Genomic DNA, 19,109 nt, shown 5'->3' with positions numbered 1-19,109 from the left:
TAACCAAGCCCAAAAGTGTCTTCAGTATGATCCTAAAGGGTTGCAATAAATAGTTATAAAAATTTTATTCAATGGAATTTTCTACTGCCTGCAAGGCAGGCAGGCAAGCGTAACTCGATAACGGCTAATTCAAGCCGGCTATGGGCTTAATTTTTTCACTGTTCAACGTCGCTTCGTCCCTAGACATGCCTTCTGGCATACCGCAGTACGTACAATGCATGCATCATGGACTTACCTTTGTCCTCCTTTGTGTCCCATTTCTTTTTGCTAACAGCCTAAAGTGTCGATTCGCGGTAGCACGATGCATGGCTTCCCTACACTCAGGTACGTTTGTAAACGGGAATCGTCCGTTTTTTTCATGGTGAACAGATCATAGATTATAGAGGGGCGCAAAGCGCCCGGGATTGGAAACCACAGCCTTTCACACCTCACCCCGATCACTTTCATGGCTTTCTCACAAGCTCAGAAACTCGCTCCCACAATGCTTTTATCCAGGACAGAGACTAGACGGCATGGCAAGGTGCAGTTCCAAGGACACATTTATGACGTTGCAAGACAGTGCCAGTGGTGATGGAAATGATGAAAAGTAGAGTGAAAAGTAGCTGTGCATGTATAATTTTAGCGTTTTTAATAGTGAACACGCACAATGATTTTGTGTCACTGTTCCATCACATTTCATCTTAGGCCAATGAAACTTGATTAGCTACCAGTTTCTCGCTCAGATTTTTGAAAATTTGATACGGGCGGGCGGTTATTATTCATTATTTTCCAAAAGCACAACACACATCCCAAACATGAAGATTTCTGCCACAAAACAGTGAGATCTACATTGATTACTTTTGTATTAAATAGCTAAAGTATGTTACTAATCTATAACAAGTGATTTTTCCATTAGAGTATAGCTGACTGCTCTATTAGAGTAAAAGTGATTGCTCTATTAGAGTATTTCAATCTGAAATACCAATAATGAAATTCCATGCGGGTGTATCAAAGGCATGCGGGCGATGACGCGAAACTGCTAATCAAATTTCATTAGCCTTAGTAGCTACATTTTGTTGCTCCTCTCGCGTATCGCCCTCCATGCATACTGCATGATAACTTGTATACTTATTATAGTAGCTATAGCTAACTATTATTGTACTTGTGTTTTTTTAGCTGTACTATGATACTACTTGAAGTTTGTGCCAGTGTTTTGGTTGATGAGTTTTTCACCATTCCAACACAAGAAGCTAAAGAGTGTTTGAAGAGTGCACAAGAGATGATGCAACAGTTAAGCCACCCAACACAACTCCATGTAGATTTTTCAAACTGGTTAATTTGTGGCTTAAAAGCACTGGTAGACAGGGCAAACAAACAGCACGGTATCAACAGAGAAAAGCTGTGGTCTAGTTTTCATCAAAAACATCAGATGAATTTACTAAGCGTTGGAAGCAACTTACTTCAGCAATTCGCATAAATATAACTCCTTTGTTATACCAGCATGTAACGGATGAAGTTTTTGACCAACTTATCAAGATTCAAGAAATCATTTGGGATATGAATGAGCATGATGAAAAATCTGGAACATGAAAATGCTGTTCATTATGTTGGAGGATATGCTTTACACAAGTTGAAGGTTGATCCATCCAACCAGGAGCTTCTACCTCTGCTTGATAAACTAATATGTCAAGACAGCTCTAGTCATAGAGGGACATCACATGAATGGACTAAATTTGTAGACTGAGGGGGGCTTACAGACATTACTGACGAGGCTTATCAGTGCTTTTATGAAATTGAAGTTGTTTGCAGGCAGTACCTTAGGTTAGACTGAACCAGAGATATGAATCCAAATTTCATGCAGAAAGTTACTGAGGCTGTGTTGAATGATGATGATGTATTGTTTAGCTGGTGTTTGGCAGCAGGCATTGATTTCAGTGAGGACATCACTAACAAATGCCTGGCATTAATTACCAAGAAGTGGTTATCAATACGAGGAAACTCATTTGCAGCTAACATGCTAGAAACGTACAAGCAATCTTCCAAGAAAGGGACTCACAAATCTAAACCATTGCGCAGTAAACTGTTCACAGAAGACATGTAATTGTAAATATACTTTTATGAGTACAATGTTGTAAATATTATTTCAAGCAGTAAATCAAAATACTAGTACATGCTACAGAGCAATAAAATAGCAATAACACAGTAACAAAATAAAGCAGCGAACAGCTGAATTGTGTCAAGATGACAAGTGTCGTCTTCTCTTCTTCAGTGGTTTCTCTAGATCAACCAACTCCAAATCATACGACTTTCTTTTCGTCCCGCGGCAGTTACCTGTGATGTATTTGACATGTATCGAATCTATAATCCGAAGAGCTTGAGTGTTCTTCAAAAATTCATACACAGTAGGGTTGTCGTTGGTCTTTCCCTTCTGCCGTTGACATGCAAAAAACGGCTTGAGAGCATCTTGGCTCAATTTCTCAGTAAGAAAGCAAGGGATCCCCTCTATTTGGAATAGATATGGAATGAGCTCCATAAATGATTTGGCTGCAATGATATGGCTCACAACAAAAGCCAATAGGTGTGACATACCTGTCATCCTTATTCCATTTAGCATAATGTCACTCAAGATCATTTACTTCCTCTCCACTGCACTGAGTGGATTTTTTCTCTGGCTGACGGATTGTTCCCAAGAGTCAAGGTAGGTGAGCAGTTCACCAAGAAACTGTAAAGACACATCAGTATATAAAGTTGCACAGGTATACTCACAAATATACCGTCAATCTAAAATCGTTTGCACTTCGATATGGCTGTTGGAACACCTTTCTTTTAAACTTTCCTTGAGTAAATGACGAAACATTAAATGTGTCAAAAAATTTATCCATTTTTCTGACAATATAAGCTGTTTCAAAGGCATCTACATTTCCAGAGAAATACAATGCCTTTGACACACTGCTACTCAGTACGTAAAGGAAAGAAATCAATTGTGGCATCCATTATAACACGCACACACACACACACACACACACACACACACACACACACACACACACACACACACACACACACACACACACACACACACACACACACACACACACACACACACACACACACACAGCCAGGTCCACCCTCATCTTTGAAAAGTTTATAAGGTTGACATGTTCATATTTTATCTTGGGAACAAGGCATAATCCAGGTGTTGAAGTGATGGCACCAGCATTGCTTCGATAGAGATCCACGATTAAATTCCAGTCTATTTTCTGCCCAAAACACTAGTACAAGAAAACATGTAACATAAACGGCAAAAGTTGAGTTTGGCAATGAATTTACCATATAGCTAGCAATATAAATTTGAAATAAAATGCATTTTCTTTGTTCGCCAACCTTTGTCGTTTACGTTATGTACTGTATTGAGTATGACAATGTATACACTTAACATTGGTGGCTGAAACATGTACATACCCATAACTTCCCACGAGCAAAGCAATTTCTGATGGTCTTCATCAAATGAGGTGGATCGGATACATAAAACATCTGCTGCATGTCATCTCTATAAACATTTGTGGTCTGGTAGCATAGTGAACTAGATGGATCAAGCATGGCAAACATCTTGCGGTAGTCAGATGCACCATCACAAGTGATAGACACAACACAAAGACCTAGCCGAGTCAGATGTTTTATAGCTTGACGAACCAGAGGGAAAATATCAGCACCTTTAGTACTAGATACTGGATGTATGGAAATTTCAAGCTAGTGAATAATCCTCTAATCATAACACTAGCATACACTTCGTCAGTGGCCTAGGTGTTCTTCCAGAATTCTCAAGATGCTGTTCATAGTCGAGTAGAATGTTATTTGTCTCACCAAGGTCAGCATAACCAACAAGGGCTCCTGTGTGCTTGTCAAAAAACAAACCTTCCTTCACATGCATTTCATCAAGAATTATCAAGACATACTTTGCAAGGTGTTTGGGCTGTTGACTAGATACCACTTCCAAAAAATCCATATCAGTTTCTTTTGAGAAGCCTGACGTAGATGGAGAACTGTGTCTATAATCCCTGAGTGTCCTATCTGAAGGCAAATGTATAACACTGGAGTTTCGTAATGTAGAGTAGCAACCACTAGACGTGTGATGAAGATAAAGGCACCATTGAATTATTGCTGGGTGCCACCTTATTCCCCTTGAAGACTGTGCCTTCACAGCCTTTAGCTGCTGCTTCCAAAATATTGACAAAAAGGTTTCTTCTGAGCCACCTTCAGAACATTGCATTATATTGACTAGATCATTGCTCATTGCATCGTAAACTCTTACCCCATCCATCTGAATAATCTTCTCTAATCGTGATTGCAACTGGTTTATCTTCTTTCTGTCTTTTACTATCTGTGTATGTAAGTTCCGAATTCTTTCATCTTTTTCTGCTGGGTTTAAATAGCGTAGGTTGGCATGACTATCAATCGCACATCGTTTGGCAGAGTCACCTTCAGCCAGCTGTTTTAGCAATCTGCTCAGGCCACTATGCAACACATTGTCACGGTATTTTCTGCAGAATGAACATCTTTTGGTGGAACTAGATATCAGAATTCTTTGTATACACTTACATGACGGATTGTGTGGTATGAGACATCATAATAAGTAGAGGTGTACCGATAATCGGATCGGCTATAATATCGGCCACCAATATGGTAATTTTTACCAATATCGGTATCGGTACAGAACAGCAGGAGGACCGATATCGCTACCGATATTTATACACTAGCAATAGTTTGTACATAAACGGATTGTGCATTGGTTTTCTACATTATTCATGTGGCTCTTTAGTGCCAGTGGCTTATTATTCACTCTGAAACAATCACTACGCTACGAGAAGCCATATAAATACACGTGATTCTACTATCTGTTGCTGGAAAGCTTATCACAGTCTTTATAAATGAAGCAGTTATAGAGTACCTTGTAATAAAAATAAGGGTCACAGGATAACCAAGGAAACTTGCTGTACCAGCTTTCTCACAAACCATTAGAATGCAGAGTAATGCAGAAATATCCGTATAAGGCTTCATGGGAGTATACATAAAAATGTTTGTGGGTGCCTAATTGTCTGGATTGCACAATAGAAACCCAAGCTGTGTACCACCACAGGCAGAGTATAGCAATGAATACATGCACATGTTGTTGTAGGGTAGGTAAATGTACACTTTTAACTATAATGCAAATATCGGATCAATTATCGGTTATCGGCTTCTTTTGGTGACATCAATATCGGATATCGGTACATGCAAAAAAACCACATCGGTACACCTCTAGTAATAAGTAACTACTCTTGTACCTACATAAATGAACAGCATGCAGTAATGTTGCCTATGATTACATACCTGTTGAATCTTTGAAAATTCCATTATGCTTCACAATCAATGGATAAAATTTCTCATCATTGTTCCCCTCACACAAAATATATTGATTTTCCTTGTCATTGGCTGAATCATTTGATATTAGAGAGTTCTGAACTTCTGATGGGGTGGCTGAATCATTTGTTACCAGTAATGTGTGAACTTCTGAATCAGAAGGGATGTCAGTCTACACACCAGTTTCCGTCATTGAAGGCTGCAATAAATCAGCCTGTGTACCAGCATCTGCTGGCTGTACATTCTCATCAGTTTCTGTTTGGGTGCCAACATCAACCATCTCAACAGCTTCTTGGTTGCTTGCAGTTGCCTGTCCATCAGTTTTCTTCATGCTGTAGCATTTCAGGACAACCCTTGTGAACTTTCGAGGCATGGTAAGCAACAACTCTGACAAATGCAACAAAATTAGTAACAAAAGTACTTATAAGGCCACTCCAAATAAATTCTCTGTTTCCCGTCCTGGACTCTGGCATATTTGCATGCGGGCGGGCGGTCCATTTCCATTATTTCATTATAAGATTGGCTAGCTATTCAAGCCATTATTTGCCTGGCACAGCCAAAAAGGCTGCATAAAAGCATGCTTAAGCTTGTTCCTTCCTTTGTAAGTTACAAAAATAACACAAACGTGAAGTTCTGCCGACTTGATAGCACTGCTGACACGTGAGCTGACACTGTTTCAAGATAGCTTTTACTGAGCCTATCAGTATGCAAGAATAACCGGAAAATAATGGAAAGAATACGGAATAATGGAATATTTAGAGCTGGCAGTAACCAGATGCGGGCGGTGGACGGGAAACAAACAGAGAATTTATTTGGAGTGGCCTAACATACCATAAGCTACATTTTAAAGCAAGTACAGATCCTATCAGACATTTTGTTTTGGCATAACAGGTACCAAAACAGAGGCAAATAAAATACAGCATTATGAGATGAACAATTGACTGGAGTGGTGCAGGGTTTTTTTTCCAGCCGAAGTACACATAGCCCACCAGCATGCACCTTATGTTACAATATCTTAACAATAAAACACAACGATGGTGAGTTACAAGGACTAGTTTGGCCTTAAAAGCATTACCAAACAACTCTGTATAAATATGGACATGTGCATTTGTATGCAAAACACCCTAATATAGCGCACACCATTACAGTCTGATTTGTTTGTACTCTGCCATTATCTTTAACTTTGTATATCCAACCTAAGTTACATTCCATAGCATAGCTAAAACTCTGTAGCTAACCACGTTAATTAACCACAGATTATTAACACTATTAAAGCACTATAAGTAGCAACCACTGTGTTGTACAGTGTGTGTGTGTGTGTGTTTGCAACCATCACAACGCAACAAGAGGCATAGACTGATCAGTACAGCAGCGTCTACAACACGCATATAAACAAAGACTGATTACATACGTGTAGCGTCAACCCAAACGTATAGGTCAGTCTGTCCCAAATCTGGACTCTTAACTTATGCACCTATCAATGTATTGCCCCCCCCCCCCCCTCGGGCGTAAGTGGGGCCTTACAGGGGGAATTGACACGAAACTGCTGCCCCACTATGGGGCATTTGACGATCGTTCAGTAAGTGCTCAAATATTTTTTGTTGTAACTTCCTTCGCTATGTCAAATCCCGCGTTGCAACTGGGGCCAATGGTGGGGATTTGACACGATAGGCAGTGTTGGGCAAGTTACTTTGTAAAAGTAATTACATGCAACATAACTATTTAGTTACAGTTACATATTACCCATAAAATAAAGTAACTGTAATAATATTACATATTATATTACTTTGTGTCCACAGCCTTAAGCTGTCACGTGTGAAACTACCACCTTATCACGTGACATGATTGCGTTGTTAGACAATGTGCAAATCTTGGTTATAAGTAAGAAGCTAGTGAATAAGCTTCATTCAGTAGGCCTCATTACTTCGTTGTCGTTAGGCGTTACTCAGAGGATTACTAACGAGATTAGTAACTTCATTACTTTCAGTAATAATATTATGTCATATTAGACTCGTTACAGTAATTATATTACTTAGGTAACGCGTTACGTTTGTAAGTAAAGTATCTTGCGTTGTATTACCTGTTTTCATAGCGTATTTCGTTATAATATTACTTTGTTACCACAAAAGTAATAATATTATGTAACGTGTTACATAAGTAAGGCGTTACTCCCAACACTGACGATAGGTTTGTCCATAGATACTACACCTCCCGGGATTGGAAACTACGCATACTTCCCATACAAAAATTTGCCGTATCCGCACCTCCAGTTAATTGGTGCTAACTCAGAAGAACTTTCTTTAACTTCTGTAATACAACACATATTGAGTTGTGTGAAGTTGAAATTCCTTTCTTTTGGTGAACCATCACTGTCAGCCTTTCTTGAATGCCAGACAGGACGCTAAGGACGATTACTCCTGTGGCCGCTCTCAAACTTTTGCTAGCTGGAAGTCTCAAATGGCGGTTTCTACAAAAGCCAATTTTGTGCTGTGCAGGTAACTTAGTATGACGAATCGAACCAGCGTAATTGTAAAAAGCTTCTTTCATCACAAAGGCGTTTTTCAGTATTTGCGCTCCGCCCAGGTCTTCTTCTTTTGCTAGCTCTAGCGTAACGAATCGATGTCCTGTGTAAGTTATCACTTCATTTCCTGATAGATAAGACATCAGTTAATCGAACCAACACAGTTTGAAACTCAACTATAGCCTTGAAAACAAAATTTTCTATTTTAAAAAGTCACTGCACGTGTCAACTGCATAAAAATATTACTGTTTCAGTTGAACGCGCAGGAATTACGTTGTTCGCAACCACTTTGGTGCTTCTTTGGAAGTTTCTTTTACTGTTACTGCTTCATTATTGTGACTACAGTATCGGCAGTGGGAAGATAACTTGGCAGAGCATAGATTTATTTCATGTAGAAAGGTGTCAACGGAGGTGCGGATAGAGGTGTTATAAACACCAGTTTCCAATCCCTGGTGGGTGTAGTATCTATGGTTTGTCCTACTATGGGGCATTTGACATTCGGCTGTGTCAAATCCCCACTATAGCCCCATATATGCCCGAGGGGGGGTAGTGGGGCAATACATTGATAGGTGCATTAGACGGCATCTCTGTATATGTCACGAGTATAATCGTATTATAGACCCACACAGAGTCACACATACCTCAATACGGCTGCATACTATCCTCTATACGGTTGTATACGCTTCTGCTAGACCCACATCTTGCCCTCAAAACGGCCCGTATCCCTTCCGAAATACCCTTTTAATTAATGACGTCGCTTTCGATATACTGTTGCTATTTCACGTGAGCCAAAACAAAGTACAGTTGTACAATAATGAAACTGAAAAAAAAAAGGTAAAACAACCGCATAGTCAATGAGTTTTCAGTTATAACTGCTCTGCCTGATCATCACTGCATGAGCTGTGTAGCAAGAACCCACAATCCTTGCTTTCTTCATACTGAGAACAATCACATCATTTCTTCATCTGCAAATAGTTAACATTAATGTTCATACTTCGCATGTTGTAAATATACTTACTAATGCCAGTTTCAAGGTGAGTAGGTGCATTGAACTTGTGGAGTCATTGATGGGACTGCTGTAGTGCATCAGATAAAAATTAGCAAAACCATACAGTACAACTCTACTCATATCGGTATCTCTCAAACTAACTCTGTGCTCTTGAAGTGCGCCATGTACCACGCTGTGATATTCAGCCCTTGTGCACCTTGAAGATTCAAGATTGCTAGAATCACAGGGTCAGTGCAGCACAAATAACTTACTGAATCACCCAAGCAGGTACATCATACTGAGTTTACAAAGGAGTAAACGATATCCACTTTCCTTCAATGCTTTATTCAATGTTCCAGCATTTCAAAAACTGTGGTGAGATTTGAGACTACCAGAAGCCCTGGAATGTCTTCAACACATGAAATACCAAATATCTAATGCCTGGCTTTCATCCACAGTGGATCTGTCTTGGTCGCCACTTGTACAGAAGGGAAACAGCTGCCACACAGTCTTGCGAGCGAAACAGCCAGTTGCCACACCCCTTAATTATCAATTTGTAAAATCTTTAGCAAAATTGTGTGTGCGAGCAAGTGCGATGTGGCAGTGCTGTGTATATGGTTGCTGCCTAGCAGTGACACATCACGAGTATTGAAGTCACAATGCATTACTGTATCATCCATCTAAATACAATCTCTGAATGTGTCATTTTGTGTAGAGAGCAATCTTCCACAAGAAGTGACCTGCAGGTTTCAGTGTATATTGTTAACCATTAATATTGTTCACAATATTGTGAACTGTATGTACAGTGAAACCTCACTTAGTGGCCACCTCTTTAATAAGACCACCTTATTATATTGGCCACCTCTAGTAGGTCCCAAATATAGCTAAGCATTACTTATGACCTCATTAATAAGGCCACCTTGTTATTCAGGCCAAATTTTTTGGTCCCACAGCTGGCCATATTAATGAGGTTTCATTGTACTTATGTGAATTTTTATTTTTCGTAACTTTTCTTCAGGTTTACTGATGGGCACTATGAAGCATTGTTGACTGGTACGTGTATAATGTGGTGACTTGAAATGCTAAAACAGTATGTAGCATGTCTTGTATGTACATGTAATGTGTTGTAATGTGTCCACACATCCACACATCTTAGAAATAAATATAATTGTATTCTCTATAAATAGTCAGTTCCATTGTGCCACTGGGTCATAAGTTGGCTGAGTATGGATCATCCAGGACACTTGAGTCACATTTTGTCCTGGCCAAGTGGATCTCATCCACTGACAGAATATACAGGATCAGATCACGTGTATAAATTACAGTGGAACTTGTTTATTGCCACCTTCACTCATTCAGCAGGTAATAGTGTATAAATTCTCAATTGTAATTGGCTTTTCAAGAGTGGTTGTCTTTCTATACTAGTGGCCATTAAGACAGGTTGTACTGATAGAGTGTACATACTAGAGATGCAACAATATCCTCCACTTAGCTAGTGTCGTTTGATAGTGATGCAATGGAGACTATGTATTATTGCTAGAGGTGTACCGATATGGGTTTTTGGCATGTACCGATATCCGATATTGATGCAACCAAAGAAGCCGATAACCGATAGTTGATCCAATATTTGAATTAATATTTTAAGTACACGAAAATGTACAATTACCTACCCTATGTACAACATGTGCATGTATTCATTGCTATACTGTACCTGTGGTGGTATACAGCTTGAGTTTCTGTTGTGCAATCCAGACAATTAGGCACCCACAAATATTTTTATGTATACTCCCATGAAGCCTAAAACGGATATTTCTGCATTACTCCGCATTCCAATGGCTTGTGAGGAAGCTGATACAGTAAGTTTCCTTGGTTATCCTGTGACCCTTCTTTTATTACAAAGGTACTCTATAACTGCTTCATTTGTAAAGACTGAACACTAGAATCGCGTGCATTTATATGGATTCTCGTAGCGTAGCGCTTGTTGCAAAGTGAACAATAAGCCACTGGCACTAATGAGCCACATGAATAACGTAGAAAACCAATGCACAATCCGTTTATGTACAAACCATTGCTACTGTATAAATATCGGTAGCGATATCGGTCCTCCTGCTGTTCTGTACCAATACGGATATTGGTAAAAAATGCCATATCGGTGGCCGATATTGTAGCCGATCCGATTATCGGTACACCTCTAATTATTGCATTTAAATACTATACTATTATATTGCATCTCTAGCACGTATTTATAACAGGAATGTTTGTTAACTGTTTAGACATACTGGAGCCACACCCACTCATCTGGATTCTACAAATGGAGTCATACCAACTTGTTGTCATCATACTTACTCGTTACTCCCATTGTGTTTGGATGAATATACATGCCGTCATGTGAGACTTGCTACCATGGCGGGCCACTGGAAAACATTTGCATAGCAGTTATATTACAGTCATTATTGTACAATTCTTACATTATTGTTGTGAAAAGTGTTTGGTATTCATGTGTCTCCTCTGTATGTTGTAATCACATGTGTAATTTTGTGTGGGGGTGCTATAAAATGCAATAATGCATGGTGACAATTGTATTAGGCGATTTTGCACACTTCCTTTTAAGCTAGCTACATGTGCTAATTACTCACAGCTTGTGTCAACAACTGGTAACCACAGTTGTACTCTTGTGTCATTCTTTAAGCCGCGCCCTTAGACGACAAATTATGTGGGGGCGACTAATTTCAAAACGAAGGATGGTATGCAGCACCATAGATTATATCTATGGACTATAATCTATGGCAGCACACTTCTTGGTGGCTATATGTACTGATTAACTACATGGAACGCCAGTTCATCAATACCAAGTGACCGCAGTTGTGCTCTGCGTCATTCTTTAAATTCCGAGTAAAATTCTTAGAGAGCAAATGACGTGGGGGCGACTAAATTCAAATTTCAAACTAGCCATTCTCGAAAACAAATGTTTCAATCTGAACGAAACTTTTAGAACAGTTTAAAGACACATTGCCCTACATGCCAAGCGAGTATTGCGGAAAACAACAATCTGGGATTTGTATTTGGCCTCTAGGTCGACTGAGGACGACTGAAACTACGTTTGGTGCTGAAATCACGACCGTGTAGGGTAATCATGTATGGTGAAATCGATGATGTGAATCTTGAGGTGATTGAGTGAATACTGAAGCGATAACAGGGCGATCAATGTTCGGAATGCACAAAGGAACGCAAGGCATACACCTGCGGTTGCGTCTAACCGCATGCGATTAAAAAAAAAAAAGAAATTTCCCCTTTGATGTCGGCAACCTCGATCACGAAACAATCGGCATGGATTTGCTTCACTGCTTGTGTGGTAGTTACTAGTGACACGATGAGTTCAGCTCCAGAGTTTCAGAGGGATAGCGTAAGTGACGGGTGGATTACAGGAAGGCCGAATTTGACAACGTTCTTTCTTGTAAAATCCTCACGTAGTGGTCGCGTCATTTATTGTCTGCGGCGCGTTTCTGCTTTACTGGCCGCGCGACTCACTACCGTGAGTCTTGATTAGTGTACGCGAAAGTAAACTGGAAACTTTATACTGGTTTTACACTACTGTGTTATGGTAAGACTTACATAAATCATACATTACACATAAATTCACGAAACTACATAAACATAACATATAAATAGCTATCATATACAAATTGAAAGTGAATTTGTAAGCTTTTATTTGGGCCACAGTATGTAATACAACAGAGTTGTGCTAACCAGACTAGTCCCCTAAACATATCATTGTCTGTCCATCCAATAAATTTTAAAGTAGGTAACAGTTACAGAGCACAAAATAAACTATTGACATGTACACATACAGGTGGTCCATTCATGTACATGATATTTTGTATTCCTCTGGGACTGGCAAAAGAAGATGAATAGAGTTATGGAAATGATGAGATGTAAGCTCCTCTCTGTATACTTTCCTTGTACATATATATACATAGTTGCTGGTTGACACATGAAGATGGCTTCATTTTGACCTTCATTGCTCCTGTTCTGCTTATTGTAATAGTGAGTTGTGTATATATACTAATTCTGCTGTACTATGACGTACCTACAGGTAACAATTTTATATGTGATGTACTTGTTTGTTATGCGGAAAAAATTTGAACAGAATTACAAGATTGATATCAACAGTTTACAGGCCATGTAAGTTCTTGTACATTATAATGTAATTAAATATTATATTGTAAAATGATTATGTAAATTATTTAGCTCTTACTGCTTCAAACGATGGTTACAAGGTGTCATGGTGTTGACTTTTACAATGACTACAACATGGGCGGTAGCACTGATCTACTATTACAAGCAATCTGTACCAATGGCATTTGTGTTTGGAATCACTCTTGTTGTTGAAGTACGTATGATTATTAGGTGTTTCTATGATATTACAACACTACACTTCATTAGGGAATCATAATATTCCTACTCTTAACCATCTATTTCAGGAAGGTTAGCTATAGTTAAAGATCATATATATAATTGTATGTACTTGCAAATTGTGTGTAAGTGCATGTGTGTGTGTGGGGGGGGGGGGGTCAGTCTTTATCAAGACTATTTTTGTTGGTGCCTCCTCGTGGTGACCCCTGGGCGGTGCTTTGTAGTGTTTGCAGATACCGGCTAAAGCCAACAAGCCACAATTGGTGTTCTTGTGGAGTAGTCCAGAATCTAATTGTGGTTCTCTTTCTTTGGGCTTGCAATCCAAGGAAAGCACTTGTTTTGCACTAGAGAGTGACTTACTTTGATTTTTTTCTAGTTAGTAGGTTATATGACTGTGAAACGTCTTAAAAACATCATGATTTAATTGTTTGTTCTTGGAATGTTCGATCATTGGTTGAAAACTCAGGTGATGTCCGTATTTGTCGAAAGCAATGTCTTGGTGATGATTTGTTGTGTGATTCGGTAGATAGGAAGTTGGATTTGCTGGTGGGAGAGTTACAACGTTATAAGGTGTCAGTGGCAGGAATTCAGGAGACCAAATGGTTTGGAGCGGATGTTTGGCCAGCTACCGGTGGATATACAATGTTGCATTCTGGAAGGTCTACTCCTGGTTTGGGTGATGAAGTTACTCGGAGGGAAGGTGTGGGTATTGTATTGGATAGGAGAGCTACTGCTGCATGGAGATCGGCTGGCGAGCTATGGAAGCCAGTTAGCTCTAGGGTAATTATGGTTAGGTTGAAATGGACTCGACAACGTTGGCAGGGATCAGATGAAACTTTTGTGACTATTATCTGTGCCTATGCACCAACTGCCAAGGCTCCTCTTGGTGTTAGATCCCAGTTTTTGGAACAATTGCAGGATACATTGGATGATGTTCCTCAGGATGACACCCTTGTGATGTTAGGAGATTTTAATGCTAGGGTGGGTGTGTTTGATCCTGCCAATGGCTTGTGGCATGGAACTGTTGGTAGACGTGGGATTGCAGAGAGAAACTTTTCTGGTGAAGAATTTCTTCAGTTTTGTGAATCAAATCAGCTCACTGTGATGAACACTTGTTTTGAGAAGAAGCCAGTACATCATGGCACTTGGGTGCACCCGGAAACTAAGTGTTGTCATATGATTGATTTTATAGTGATGAGGACCAGCCAAAGGAGATGCTGTTTAGATGTGCAGGTGATGAGAGGAGCTAACTGCTGGACTGATCATTATTTGGTAAGAGGCAGACTGAGAATGATGCTTCCACAGACAGCTGTTATTAAGAAGCGCCCCTTACCATTTGCTGTGCATAGGTTTGCTATACCCGAGATGCGTGACTCTTATGTGCAGTCATTGGAGGAGAAGTTGTCTGATTGGAGCCTCTGTGAGAGTACGGCAGAAGAGTATTGGAACCATCTGAAATCTTGTATAACAAACTCTGCTAAAGAGTCTATTGGTAGAGGAGTCCGCTCTAATCCAGAGTGGTTTGAGGAGAGTGTCAATGTGCTGAAACCATTGATAGAGGAGAAGAACCAGGCACATTCAAGATACTTGCAAGTTGGTACAAGATCTCGTAAACGAACTTTTAGAAGGCTCCAACGTTTGGTGCAGAAGGCTGTTTCTAATGCAAAAAGAGAGTGGATTTTGAAAGTGGCTGCAGACGGTGAGGAAGCTGTGAAGGATGGTAGAACTAGATGGGACTGTATCCGTAAGTTACAGCAAGTTCATGGTGGCAGGAGGCCAGTGAGGCCCACTGCAGTTCTGAAGGATGATGGTCAGTTAACTAAGAGACCTGAGGAGGTAATTGATTGTTGGTACCAACATTTTAAGAAAGTACTTAATGTCCAGAGTATCTATGATGATGAAGTGGTTGTTGCTATGCCTGCTCTTGAGCCAATGGTACATCTCGATGATCCCCCTACGATGGAGGAGCTGAAGACTGCTTTGTCTCGACTGAAGGTGAGGAAGGCAGGCGGACTATCAGGGATCCTTCCAGAGATGATTTTGTGTGGTGGTCCTGCTTTGCATAGCAGGTTGCTTACTTTGATGGAGGCTGTGTGGAGGGAAGGAGAAGTGTTTAAGGATTGGAAAGACGCTGTGATCGTACCAGTGCCCAAGAAGGGCAACCTCCAATCCTGTGACAACTGGCGTGGGATTAGCTTGTTGGATGTTGTAGGGAAAGTGATGGGTCGGATTATTCAGGAACAGCTTCAGGTGATTGCCGAACAGTTGTTACCAGACTTGCAATGTGGATTTCGGAGGGGAAGAGGTTGTGTGGACATGATTTTTGTGGCTAGACAGTTGATGGAGAAGACAAGGGAACATGAGGACTCACTGTTTATGATGTTTGTGGATCTGAAGAAAGCTTATGATTCTGTACCTAGGAATGCTTTGTGGACTGTTCTGGCTAAGTGTGGTGTGCCTCCTACAATGCTGAGCATTATCAGGTCCTTCCATGAAGGGATGCAGGCTGGAGTTAGGGTGGGGAGTGCTGTTACCAATTGTTTTGAGGTTCGAAATGGCTTGAAGCAAGGTTGCACCATGGCGCCAACTTTATTCAACATCTATTTTAACGCAATGGTGACCAGGTGGCGTAGTCAGAGTGGGGAGGCTGGAGTGCCTATTTTGTACAAACATGGTAGAAAGCTGGTGGGAGATCGAACTGCAAAGTCTAGGCTATTGAAGGTACAGGTGACTGAGTCACAGTTCGCTGATGACCTTGCTTTGTATGCTATAACTCATACAGCCTTTGAGTCAGTTTGTAAGAGATTTGTACAAGTGGCAAGTTTTTATGGTCTGACTGTTAGCTTGCCTAAGACAAAAGGTTTGGTGGTGGGAGCCGCAGTTGGTGAGGGTGATGATTCCCCAGTGGTGGTTGAAGGCGGTGAGATGGAAATGGTGAGAGATTTTACTTATTTAGGCTCCAAGTTGTCAAGTGATGGTGAGATCACTGCAGAGGTTAGCTGTAGAATTGCTAAGGCTTCCAAAGCCTTTGGTTGCTTGAGGGTACCAATCTTCCTCAATCGCACTCTCTCCATTAATACTAGGAGAGCTGTCTATAAGGCTGTGGTGATTTCTATTTTGCTATATGGAGCAGAGACATGGACTCTGAAAGCTCCTGATGTGAGAAGGCTAACCACATTTCACAACCGTTGTGTACGAACAATTTTGGGTGTGTCTAAATTCCAACAATGGCAAAATCATATTACTACCCAACAGTTATCTGTATAGTTTGGCCTGTATTGGTCGATAGCTGATTTTGTTTTGGATCAAAGGTTACAGTGGCTTGGTCACCTGGGCCGTATGAGTAGTGACAGATTGCCAAAGCAACTTTTGTTTGGAGAGCTATTGAAGAAAAGGCTATTTTATGGTGCCAAGAAGCGATGGAGGGATGAAGTGATGTCTGACTTAAGGGCAATTAGTGTTGAGGATTGGTATGTGGTACGTATGTCAAGATCGTGAAAGGTGGTCTAACTTGTGTGCAATAGCTGTTGATGAGGTAGCACGGTGTAGGGAAGGAAATACTTGTGCTGCCAACAGAGCATCCCAGGAACGAAATTTTCCTTGCATTTGTGGAAGACGTTTCAAACGCCAAGGAGATCTGACAAGACATCGTGATTTCTGTAATGTGTACAGTTCGTCACTAGCCCAGGATTCGTCCTGAGGCTCCGCTGATCATGGTACTTGTTGCCGTGGGCGGCTTCCAAGGTTCCAAGGTGTGTGTGTGTGTGTGTGTGTGTGTGTGTGTGTGTGTGTGTGTGTGTGTGTGTGTGTGTGTGTGTGTGTGTGTGTGTGTGTGTGTGTGTGCATGTATATGTGTGTGTGTGTGTGTGTGTGCATGTATATGTGTGTGTGCATAAAAATGATCAGTGCATCAGCCTTGATATTGAAAGGTTCCAGGTTCAATACCCAATTATGCCAACTTGCTGTTGTTGTTTCCTTAAGCAAGGAACTTTATACCCAGTCTACCCAGCTGTACAATTGGACCTGGTGGCTTGGTGTCAACTGAAAAAGCAGTCCACCCAGCTATAGCATCAATGGGTACCTGGTATTAATTGCACCAGGAGGACTTGCCTACACCATAGTCGAGTGCCTGAGTGCTGCACTAGTTTACTGGGTGATAGCAATAGCTGTGGCTTTACTTTGCAGCAACAGCAGCAGCAGAAGCAGCAGCAACAGCAGTTCAGTAAATGAAGAACTGGGGAAGCAAATGCTAACTATTTTTGTCTTTGCACAATTGATCAGGTTCAAGTGGGATTTCAGGTAAACACCTTTATGATACAAGGCTACTATTCCTATGCTGCCTGTACTGATTCTTGCTACCTATAAGTAGTGTATGGGCTTTAATTTGTGTGTGTGCGTGCTTGTGTGTGTGTGTGTGTGTGTGTGTGTGTGAGGCAGCATAGCCAAGTGGCTAGAGCATTATTGGCCTGGTAAATGAAAGGTTCCAGGTTTGATGTCTGGTTATGCCAATTTGGTGTTGTTGCTGTTTCCTTGAGCAAGAAATTTTACTCACATTGTTCCAGTTTATCCAGCTGTATACTGGGGACCTGGTGTCCTGATATTATCTGGGGAAGCAGCCCACCCAGCTAATGCCCAACTATCCTTGTCTCGCTTAGCGGTGTTGGGAACTTTGGGTTCTGCTACTTAAAAAACCTAGACAGTCTTCCTGAGTTACTAGCCCTTTCTGTGGAATACTACTAGCCCTGCCCCAGGAGGATTTTCCTGTACAAAGTTCAAGCACCTGAGTGGTACACAGGAATCCCAGTGCTGGTTCACTCGGCAACAATAGCTGTGTTTTATACAGCTGCCATGAGCTTTGCTTTGTGTCTGGTAATTGAAAAGTTCCAGGTTTGATGCCCAGTTATACCCAGTTGTTGTTTCCTTGAGCAGGAAATGTTTCTCACATTGCACTGTTAATGGAGACCTGGTGACTTATTGTCAACTGGGGAAGCATCCCACACAGCTGTAACATCAATGGGTACCTATATGGTGGTAACCAGGGAAGCGAATGCCTCACTTAGTGGGTGAAGGCTCAGGTGGGACTTAAGCTGCCCAGCCCTTCACTTGTGAGACACATGGTACAGGGTTATAAGTGCCTGTACTGGCTTACAGCACCTGAGTAATGTACAGGTGCATGTCACAGTGTTTTTCACTGGAAAAGGTATGACCATGCTAGCTGTAACCAAAGGTTTTGCTTTTGTTGTGTGTATTGTGTGTGTGTGTACAGGAAGTGACATACTTGAAAGTTCATTATTTTATGTAGTACTCTCCTACATCTGATAAAGATTTTCAGTTTGAAGCATTGGAAAGTTTTCAAGAAAAGTGCTACACTCTTAAAGAAGGATTTGTATACAGCCATTATGAGGTGGATATTGATTTGATCACTAAACCTGCTACTTCTTCCAAACATTAACATTACCACCCCTTTTTATTTAGTCAAAATGCTAACATGAATATGTATATGGTTATTGAACAAGTGTAAACCATCATGCACGCACATACTCTAATTACAACAAGCATCAATTGTTTTATAGAATTGTTTAATTTATATCTCATGAAACATGTGTACTGTTTTGAAGGTTTTCAGTTGTAGCTATCAAATTGAATAAACTTATATACTTATATATAAGAGTGCTTCACCACTGCACACATGCTGCATGCACATAGGTGAATCAAACTTTCACACATAGATGGAAGTTTTAGTGCTTATTCTACTAAGAGGATAAGAATAGAACTCTAGTACACAAGTTATTATATGTATTTGACATA

At 40.6% G+C, this 19,109-nt stretch overlaps 1 protein-coding gene and 1 long non-coding RNA gene across 4 annotated transcripts; one reads left to right on the top strand and one right to left on the bottom strand.

Annotated features, from left to right (window-relative positions):
• Positions 1-2,077: 2,077 nt before the first annotated feature.
• On the bottom strand, positions 2,078-9,219 carry LOC136241085 (uncharacterized). Of its 2 annotated transcripts, XR_010694155.1 has the most exons (8): positions 8,919-9,219; positions 8,542-8,865; positions 5,350-5,766; positions 4,292-4,547; positions 3,442-4,233; positions 2,754-3,251; positions 2,569-2,701; positions 2,078-2,523 (listed from the first exon to the last, which is right to left on the bottom strand). It is a non-coding gene; the product is annotated as an uncharacterized lncRNA (long non-coding RNA). The 2 variants fall into 2 exon arrangements; XR_010694151.1 differs by having other exon boundaries at positions 3,442-4,547.
• Positions 9,220-11,597: 2,378 nt separating this feature from the next.
• LOC136241071 (uncharacterized) lies at positions 11,598-18,903 on the top strand. 2 transcript variants are annotated; one of them, XM_066032254.1, is made up of 7 exons: positions 11,598-12,291; positions 12,360-12,820; positions 12,866-12,932; positions 12,982-13,070; positions 13,137-13,278; positions 13,332-13,373; positions 18,604-18,903. In XM_066032254.1, the coding sequence occupies exons 4-7, from the start codon at positions 13,000-13,002 to the stop codon at positions 18,751-18,753; spliced, it is 405 nt and encodes a 134-aa protein (XP_065888326.1). In that variant the 5' UTR covers positions 11,598-12,291; positions 12,360-12,820; positions 12,866-12,932; positions 12,982-12,999; the 3' UTR covers positions 18,754-18,903. The 2 variants fall into 2 exon arrangements, with proteins under 2 accessions (XP_065888326.1, XP_065888320.1); XM_066032248.1 differs by having other exon boundaries at positions 11,598-12,489; positions 12,739-12,820.
• The last annotated feature ends 206 nt before the right edge of the window (positions 18,904-19,109 follow it).

The sequence above is a fragment of the Dysidea avara genome, chromosome 1 (assembly GCF_963678975.1).
Source record: "Dysidea avara chromosome 1, odDysAvar1.4, whole genome shotgun sequence".
Taxonomy (NCBI): Eukaryota; Metazoa; Porifera; class Demospongiae; order Dictyoceratida; family Dysideidae; genus Dysidea; species Dysidea avara.
Note: the sequence above shows the minus strand (reverse complement) of the source record. Positions and strands in the feature narration are given on the sequence as shown.

What these genes read in the sequence shown, in the direction of transcription:
- LOC136241071 (XM_066032254.1), top strand. Translation starts at nt 13,000, where the DNA reads ATGTACTTGTTTGTTATGCGGAAAAAATTTGAACAGAATTACAAGATT. An exon ending in ATCAACAGTTTACAGGCCAT is followed by an intron (nt 13,071 to 13,136) that starts GTAAGTTCTTGT and finishes TAAATTATTTAG; the next exon opens with CTCTTACTGCTTCAAACGAT. An exon ending in GAATCACTCTTGTTGTTGAA is followed by an intron (nt 13,279 to 13,331) that starts GTACGTATGATT and finishes ACACTTCATTAG; the next exon opens with GGAATCATAATATTCCTACT.